This window comes from Carassius auratus, chromosome 11 (genome assembly GCF_003368295.1).
Source record: "Carassius auratus strain Wakin chromosome 11, ASM336829v1, whole genome shotgun sequence".
NCBI lineage: Eukaryota > Metazoa > Chordata > Actinopteri > Cypriniformes > Cyprinidae > Carassius > Carassius auratus.
In genome coordinates, this window is record NC_039253.1 from 11,909,545 (window position 1) to 11,918,900 (window position 9,356).

At 37.8% G+C, this 9,356-nt stretch overlaps 1 protein-coding gene across 2 annotated transcripts; it reads right to left on the bottom strand.

Moving 5' to 3' along the window:
- Nucleotides 1-438: 438 nt before the first annotated feature.
- On the bottom strand, nucleotides 439-9,275 carry tmf1 (TATA element modulatory factor 1). 2 transcript variants are annotated; one of them, XM_026275398.1, is made up of 17 exons: nucleotides 8,745-9,274; nucleotides 6,815-8,127; nucleotides 6,282-6,385; nucleotides 5,784-5,910; nucleotides 5,589-5,694; nucleotides 5,310-5,452; nucleotides 4,597-4,763; nucleotides 4,316-4,472; nucleotides 3,965-4,057; nucleotides 3,216-3,372; nucleotides 2,914-3,106; nucleotides 2,773-2,842; nucleotides 2,597-2,689; nucleotides 2,302-2,424; nucleotides 2,030-2,185; nucleotides 1,804-1,929; nucleotides 439-1,289 (listed from the first exon to the last, which is right to left on the bottom strand). In XM_026275398.1, the coding sequence occupies exons 1-17, from the start codon at nucleotides 8,878-8,880 to the stop codon at nucleotides 1,149-1,151; spliced, it is 3,405 nt and encodes a 1,134-aa protein (XP_026131183.1). In that variant the 5' UTR covers nucleotides 8,881-9,274; the 3' UTR covers nucleotides 439-1,148. The 2 variants fall into 2 exon arrangements, with proteins under 2 accessions (XP_026131183.1, XP_026131184.1); XM_026275399.1 differs by having other exon boundaries at nucleotides 1,149-1,289; nucleotides 2,030-2,182; nucleotides 8,745-9,275.
- Between the last annotated feature and the right edge of the window lie 81 nt (nucleotides 9,276-9,356).

Below are 9,356 nucleotides of genomic sequence, written 5' to 3' on the forward strand. Positions count from 1 at the left end.
ACTAAAAAAAAAAAAAAAAAAAAAACTATGAAACTGGAACACACAGAAGAGCTTTAGAAAAATAATAATATATTTGTTACTATAAAAGAAAAAAATCTAGAATTTTTAAGCAGGTTCGTTATACTATATTCATTGATATATAACAACTGTAATAATAAATTAATAATAGTAACAATAACATTCATTAAAATATAAATGTAAAAAGAAATCTTTGCAAATATTATACATTAAAAACATAAAGCTAAAAAAAGATTAAAATAATATATTCCTTACCATGTAATAAAAAAAATAACATTATTGTTAAACACTAAAAATAATAAAGCTGGAAAATTTAGAGACTAATAATAATAACAATAATTGCCATTTCATTTTAAATATCTTAGTAATTAATAAACATTAAACCATTAATAAAGCAGGAAAACAAATGGAGTCTGCCCAATACATATCTCTTACTTTATTTACATGTGTGCATAAAACTGACATCAGGCAGTCTTGACTGTAATTTTTGATTTACAGAGATCATCTCCTCCCACATCCCTCCTCGCTAAAACTCAATCAGCGTGAGATGAGATAAAAACAAGTGCAAAACTCGACTGGACTACTAAGGGTTTGTGGTACTCCACAGTTAACTGGAAAGCATATTTATTTGTCTACAATGAAAAGAGACAGCCAACAGCAAATCAAATGCTTACCAGTAAGATGCACAGTCCAGAGAATGAAGATCAGAAGAAAATATAGCCAGTCATTAATTCCGATTATAATTCAATCGTGTAAAGTCTGAACTAATAAAGTCTCACTTCATTGTGCAAATTCAAGAGTTATGAAACCAACATACCTGAACAGCCATACACGAATAGATAATAATAAAGTTTCTTAAACCAAACATGTTTATTAATTTTATATATATATATATATATATATATATATATATATATATATATATATATAATTTCAAATAAAACTGAACAAACCATGAGAGGAATAACTAAATAACTTATATCACTATATCACTGATCCTTGAAATATCTTGAACAAACTCTTCTCTCAGAATTAAATACATTTAAATTAATTGGTCTTTTATTACCAACACTCTTGAAATGTGTAGTTCTGTTTACAGTCGGTGTGTGCCAGTCCATTTGCAGAGTCTATTATTTTTGATTTTTTAATAGTTCATCTATTTGAGTTTTGTACATGTTCTTCACATCCTGTAGGTCCAGACGCAGCTCTTCTGCCTCCTCTGCCTTCTCTCCATACATCTGCAGAATTGTGTTGTGCCTCTGTTCTAGATCCTGTGATGGAGACAAACTTCTGATTAGTGTTTAACGTACAGAATTAAAAGTCCAATACCTAATAATGTGCTCATGAGCAAACTGCTCATCTAGCAGGCTCAATGAAGGAATGGTGAAATTGTTTAAATGGAAAAATCAATACATTTTGTCTATACTTACAGAGGGTACACCATTTTAATAAACTATATTTCTAGAATCTAGACACTTAATAAGCATGAAAAAAAGCATTTAGCAATGACATATTAAATTGATTTAAAAGGTGTCATTTTTAATGTAAAAAAAAAAACAAAAACATATTTTAACCAAATGCTGTTCTTTTGAACTTTGTTTCTTTGTTAACTTTCTGAAGGATCATGTGACACCGAGGACTGGAGTAATGACTGCTGAAAATTCAATATTTTACAATATTTCTGTTTTTACTGTACTTTTTATCAAATAAATGGAGCCTGGATAAGTATTAAAAAAACATCAAGAATTATTTATATATTTTTTTATTATTAAACACAAACACAACCTTCAGTTGCACTTTCATTCTAGGGATTTCCTTCACTTTACTCTCCATTTCTTCATTCTGATTGGTCAGTCGCACAAGTTCTTCTGCCATGACAGTGCGGCTTCTCTCTAGACTAGCAATCTCCATCTGGAGGATGACCACAAGAATTGAATACAAATTAGAACATTAATTCCACAACCAGTTATAAGCCACAATCTGGTTATAAACATGGAAGATGCATGTTTACCTGCAGCTGGGCAATCTCGCCCTCTCTGAGTTTGAGCTGAGACTGCAGGCTCTCAATGACACTGGATCCGCCACCCAGTCGAGCCGCCTCATATAGGTTAGTCCCACTGATAGACATGGTCATACTGCTGAAAGAATGGTCGAGAGAATCCTCCTGCTAAAAAAACAACAACCACAGAAGCCAAGTGAGGCGATGACACAATCTGAGATATCTAAGAGGAGAAAAGATTCACCGCATTCAAGTAAGTGTGGACAGGCATGGGATGAATATACCTGTGAGAAAAGGGAGGAAGGTAAGCCGGCATGCTCAGCCCCACTGACAGAACTGGAACGGGACAGTGAAGGAGTGGAGGATGCTGGAGCATCAGTCACAGACAGACTTAGAGACTTCCTCTCCTAATGAAACAAAAACAGAGACTAGCTGAATTTACTCTACTCAAAACATTTATCTTGTACTCTGTTTAAAATTGTTAAGTAACTTCTAATAATTAATAATTTCTAATAATTCTAGTAATTTCTAAGCAAAACACTATTAAGCAGATTCAGAATAGGTATTTTCGTGCAAAACCTTTTCTTTGAGGGCCTCTTGTGCAAGGTAACATTTCTTCTTCTCCTGCTCCACCTTCATTTTCTCCATTTCAAGTTGGTTGGTGAGAAGCAACTGAAGAGGACCAAACAATATAGACATTAAGAATAAATGTGTGTATGTATATTTTCTTATAGTGGTCAAGGTACAAACAATACCTTCTCCTTCTTGGCCTCCTCCGATACTCGAGCATGTTCTCCTTTAAGATTCTCCAGCTCTACACGCTCCCTACAGACACAGAAATCAGTACTGGTACCTAGAAAAGCAACTTCTTTTTCAATTTTATACACATCTCCTACCTGCTTAAGTCATCCTCAAATTTTTCCCGTCTCGTCCTCTCTGCATCCAGCTGCCCCTGCAGACGTCCCTTCTCTTGCCTCAACAGAGAAGCCTGAGACTCTAAAGATGATATCTGTGCTCGGATGGCTAGCAGCTCCTCTGTAGCCGAACGCTCTTTCTCTACGGAAACAGCCAGCTGGGCTTGGGCATCAGCTGAGAGGAGACATTTGGACAATGTCACATGTGATTTATTGGTTAAAATCATCAGATTTATGCAAATGACAGAAGCCTTTGATAATCAATCAAAATTAGCAAGTCTCACCTAAGCGGTCAGAGATGTTCTTCTCTAGTTTTTCCCATGATGCTGTCTGGGCCCCAAGCGTTGCCTGGAGGTTCTCTATCTGTCGAAGGAGAGGCCGTGTTGCAGATGTGACACTTTGACTTAGTTCCTGGTTTCTGGTCTCCGCTTCTTGTAACCTCTGTTGACATACAAAAATACAGCATAACCTTCACTGACACTATCATTCTGAAGGTTTGGGTCAGTAAGATTTTTTTAAATGTTTTTTTAAATAAGTATTTTTTTTGCCCAGCAGTCAGTACTACTATGAAATACTACAATTCAAAATAAAAAATTTTTTATTGTAACAGCAGCCATTACTCCAGTCCACTGTGTCTTTCCGATCATCTTTCAGATCAGATCAACATGCATGATTTAATGCACGTAAAAAAATACAAAAAACACTAATAATGAACACCTTACACATCTGTCACTTTTGATTAGTTTAATGTGTCATAGCTAAATAAAAATCTTAATTTCTTTAAAAATAATTGAACAGTAATTAATTTAATCATTTACATTTTATTTGTTTTTTAGAGAAGAGATAATAGAGAATTTAGAAACTAATTTAGAGAAATGTTCTCTCTAAAACAGAGGAACCATTCATTCAACAAACAAGCAATACATATCAGCATAGTAGTTTGCCTTGAAAAGTCTAGGTTTCTACACAACAGCTGATATGAAATGAATAGTGCTATAATTCCTGTAAGCAGGAAGTAATGTGCTCTAGTTACCTGCTGTAACTCACTGATCTCCTCCCTCAGGTAATCTTCCTTCTTGGCCTGCTGCTGCTCAGCTCTCTGTAAAGCCAGCCTCAGATCTGCCACCTCAACATAAAAACAAACAAAGTAAAGATAGGCCCAAAAGCTAGCATTTGGAGATGAATTAGCCACTAAAAATAAATAAATGTGCAACTACAGCCAGATGAGTAATTCTAGAAAACAGTACACAAAATTCCTCAAAACATGTAAACAAACGTTTAAATACAGTTAAAGCACAGGAAAATAAGTTATAATAATAAAAAAGTAAAATGATACGATAACATACGGTAAAAGTAAAATAAAAATAAAAATAAATGGGCTTACCTGATGAGCCAGTGCCTCTTGTTGCAAGCGGGACTCTTCTTGGGCTTTCTCCAAAGCCAGGCTCAGCTCTTCCTTCGCCTGTACCTCTCTGCTCAGAGCTAGCTCCTGGGCTTCACTATCCTTGGTGGCGTTGACCTTATGCAGCTCCGCAAGCTCTCTAGATTACAGAAAATGAACCAAAAATTAAAAAGCTGAAAAAGATCACCACCCAAATGGCAGTGATAATAGAACAGTGAATGAGTGTGTATTAGCATGAAGTAGAGTGTGTGGTGTTTATTTACTTGTAGGAGCTGTCGAGGGCTGCTTGCAAACTGCGGTTGTTTTCCTGAAGCTCCTCGCTGCTGGTCTGCAGTTTACTCAATTCTTTCTCCTGACGCTCTACCACAGCATTCAGCTTCTTGATGTTCTCTCTGTGTTGCTTTTCTACTTCCTCCTTACCATCCAAAACCTACAATCAACATTGAACAAACCCCAGCATTCATAAAAAAATGGAATAGTGCATCTAAAATTAGAAATTTGATTCACATTCAGGCCATCCAAGATATAGAGGAGTTTGTTTGTTCATAGGAACAGATTTGGAGAAATTTAACATTACATCTCTAACGCACCAATGGATTCTCTGCAGTGAATGGGTGCCGTCAGAATCTAAATGATTCCAGTCCAGTTAAAGTCAATTAACATCTTGAAGCAAAAAGCTTTGTGTTTGTAAAAAAACAAATCCATCATTGAGGTGTTTTCACTTTTAACCGGTGTTCCTGTTGTTTGAACTCTCATTCTGACAGTCAGTACCCATTCACTGCAGAGTATCCACTGACAGGCAAGTGATGTAATGGTACATTTCTCTAAAATGTTCCAATGAAGAAACAAAAATCTATATCTTAGATGACAGGAGGATGAGTACATTTTATTTTTTTGTGTAAACTAATCCTTGAACTCAACAATGAATGCACTTTAACTTAACACTTAACACAGCTCTGAAGGCTGTGACGCTGACCTGCTGCAAGTGTTTCAGCTCTTCTTCCTGTTCCTTCAGTTTTTTGGTCTGTTTGGTGATCTGTGCATCACTCTCTCTCTCTTTCACACGCAGTTTCTTTATGATGTTGGAGTGCTGCAACTGCTGCTTGGACAGTTTCTCACCTAATCAAAAGAAACAAGTAAACAAACCCACTCTTAACAATGACCCAGATTCTGCAAGGATGAAGCAATAAATGCTTTTATCTAATCAATGTGAATATTTTCCCACTTAAAATGTTAAACCGCCTCAAAGACTCACCTTCTTCAAGCAGCTCTCGGATCTGTTCCTCCTTCTCTCTTATCAGTTCCAAAGTCTCATTTGAATTCAATCTGCTCGCCAGCTCTTCTCTAAGGCCCTTAATTTCCTGTGACCAAGACAAATCATGCATTTCAAAACAAAATATGACTGGGGTTTTAAGAATAATATAAATTCTTAACAATAAAACATTTATACCTTTTTGGCGATGTCTCTTTCCTTGCAGGCAAATTGAGCTTTCCTCTCAGCTTCAGCTATACGCTGAGTGAACTCATCTTTTAAAGAGTGTACAGTAAAACTTTCTTCCTTCAAGCTGATCATCTCACTGTGAAACACAAGTACAGTTGACTAATTTAATAAGCATATAAGAAAGAAGAATCTAAAAGCACTATTGCATGAATATTCAGTGCAGTGAAACTTCTTTAATAGAAAGAAATTAACACCATAAACTTGCCAGACTACACAGAATCTGTACAATACCAAGTTATTTACATGCTGAAGGTGTGGAAGGTTTTTATTAGCTAATCTTTTTATCTGCAAACAGTATGTGAACATAGCATCCAGTTTTCCTCAAGCTGTGTAAATATTGTTCCCATCTCCACCTGTTTGTATGGCCTAGTTAGTTATTACAGCCATTTGTCATTCAGGAAAACACAGCAGCAGATGGTTTTCTGGAACACAGGATCCTTAACTCACTCTTTGAGATTGTCACACTCCTCCTCTAGTCTGGCCTTGTCTTTACTGACCACAAGCAACTGTGATTCTCTCTTCTCCAGTCGACTAGAGAGCTCCTCGATAATCTGGTGAGATAAGAAAAATAATACTTTTATTAAGTGACAAAAATTCAACTGATAAGAGATATATATATATCATTTTACTAAAGCTCTAAATAAATGTTGTTCTTTAAAAGAATACTGAAAAATAATGTATCAAAATGTTTACAGATTTTCCACAAAGATATTAAGGAGCTGTGAACTGTTTTCAACATTGATAATAGAAGATGACGGAATGTTTCTTGAGCACCATGTGAGTATATAAAAAAAAAAAGCCTGGAGCACTGAAGCCTAGAGAGATATTGAATTATTTTTCTCAGTATTGCTGCTTTTTGCTCAAATAAATGCAGTGAGCACTGGAAGAGACTTATTACAAACCTCCATTTTTGAACAGTAGGGCATATCTAGTAATTATATTATATTTCTTTTATACAAATATTTACGAAAAAGGCCAACCTTTTGGAGCTCAGAAATCTGACAGGGTGAATCTCCTTGTTTCTCCTCAGTACTCTGTGATATTACAGTTTCATTCATATCAGATTTTTGGCTAGTCAATGTGAGGTCAGTTTCGGGTCCCTGGTCCTGCAGCTCATCTGTCTGCTCACAGTTCACTGGCGTTGCACTGCGGCCACTTTCCTCCATCTCATTATCATCCAGAAACTGGTCATTTACTGACTCTGTCATAACCTCCTCTTCATTCTGACTGGTCTGTGGTGCTGTCTGAGCAGGAGGGGGCAAATCTCCAGCCGTGATGGAAGCTAAGGTGTGGTTGCCCGGGATCTCATCATCAGAATTCACTTCGCTGACACTACGGCTGTCCAACGACTGCATGCTAAACGAGTCTATCCGCTCAAAGGCATCAGACGATGAGCCGCTGCTTTCAGTGAGTTTTGGGTATTCATCCAAACGAGGGAAGTCGGCACACGTTGAAGCAGAGAGCAGTTGGAAAGAGCCCTGCATTAGGTGGAGTCCAGCTTTAGCCTCTGCAGTCTCCTGTCTGGAGCTGGCCGAGCTCTCGCTTAGCACGCTCTCATGGTCCAAAACCTCTATGTCGCTGGTAGTGGAAGTACCAGAAGAGAAGGCACTAACAGGGGGAGACGGGGTGTTACTTTGTCTGTCCTCTGATTTAGCGTCTTTGGATTCTAAGATGATTTCTTTAGGAGGGACAGGCAAGGTTTTCACTGAATTTTTGGTCTCGGTGGTCAAAACTGCTTCAAACACTCCAGCAGATTCAACCTCAGAAGATGATAGAGGTACATTTGTGAGTGTGACATCTGAAGGTAAAACTAATCCATCAGTCTCAGTCTGGTCTTTGCCGATCTCGTGTTCAGCAGCTTGCTCTGGTGCAACAGACACAACAGGAACAACCAGTTCTGGTTGTGACTGCTCATCTGCCGAGAATGAATTTTGCTCCAGAAGCTCTGTCTCATCTGGCTTTATCTCAATAGTTTCCAGGCTGCTGCGTTTACTGAGTTCTGTCTGACCCTGCGCATCACTGACTTCCAGCTCTTTCTCCTTGTCTGCTTTTTCCCGTAGTCTGCGGTTCGACTTGGCCGGTGGCACAGACACCACTTTAGTGTTGCTTACAGATTGTATTTCTCCATGGGGCAGAAAGGCACTGAAGAAATCCTCAGATTCGTCAACCACTGTCCGTGTGACAGGCTTAGTAATGGCCTCGGATGATGGAGGGACAGATTTGGTATGTTCCTCAGAGGGCGAGTTCCACTGGTTCATACCCCATCCTGTTGACACTGGCTTGCCTGGTGGATCTGGAAAAAAAAAAGTCACTCAAAAGTTACTCTTTTGTATTCTTAAGTGGCTGTTTGTGGCATCCGGTTTCATCTTGGAAGCTTATTTGTACAGTGCTTGTTTCTAAGTAGCTTCACTTTACTATAAGGAAATATTATGTAATTGATGACCATAAGGAATTTAAATATAAGATATATAACTATAACCACAAATTATGGGGTTAGTCATGTATTTAGTTATGCTGAGCAGACACAATTATCGTGTTAAGCAATGATTATAGCCCGCGGATGTAATGATTACAATAAAACTTTAACGATCATTCATACTTGAAAGTTTTTTACATTGCAAAGAGATTTGCAAAAGAAAGACTTTCTTTGAAGAAGTTTCATGTTTACTTTGGTCTCTGATTCTGTGATTTTAAAGTTATGTGAGCTATCTGACGGGATATGAATCACGAAAAATGTATGTAGTCAACTGAAAATATGTATGTGTACATTTGGGGAACACATACATCATCATTATATCACAAATATTATACCGAAGCCCAGTAATCGTCACTGATGATGTCACCCTGCACTGTCAGTAACTAGTCTGTCTTCTTTCCACGTCAAGTTAAACCATTTAAAACTAAACTTACCAGTACAGGTCTGTACGGTCGAGTCCCCCCACTGGTCCTCTTCTTTGATGTCCAGAACTCTGTCGATGGATTTCTGAGCAGTTGTCAGCGCTTGTTTAGCAAAACTCGACAGATGTGACGCGTTGAACCAACTCATATTGCTTGACTTCCAGCTGGTTGCGTGACAGCTCAGTGAACGTCTACATAAAACCCAACAATACCAAAAGCATCCCAAATAAGAGCAGGTTTATTCCACACTAAAAGCCGAAGCAAGTGGGTTGTGTTTGTTATGTTAGGCCGTTGTCCACATTAGCTTGGTGGCTAATTCTGCTCGCAAAACAACTGACAATTTGCTGGCAGTTGTCATAATCCAAGGCTAAAATGAAATTCGATGATATAAATAAATAGACGACGTACTGGGCGACATTTTATTTGCCTTCGCGTTACTCGGTTTCTAAACTGGACTTCTACGCATTGTTTGTTTAGGTTTCCTCCGGCACAGCGCGAGAACTACTTCCCATCCACGTAGCATCAACAAAGCTGTATCAACCTTTCCTGTACGTGACGTCAGGGCTGCGTCACAAGTGTCTGCAGTACAATTTATTTTTAAATTATATATTACACTAAAAGCCA

Bases quoted from the DNA above. Each gene is read 5' to 3' on its own strand.
- tmf1 (XM_026275398.1), bottom strand. From the start codon at position 8,880: ATGAGTTGGTTCAACGCGTCACATCTGTCGAGTTTTGCTAAACAAGCG. The intron at 6,386-6,814 runs GTTGGCCTTTTT...TTATCTCACCAG, and splicing joins AGATTTCTGAGCTCCAAAAG to ATTATCGAGGAGCTCTCTAG. The intron at 1,290-1,803 runs GTTGTGTTTGTG...TCTCCATCACAG, and splicing joins GAATGAAAGTGCAACTGAAG to GATCTAGAACAGAGGCACAA.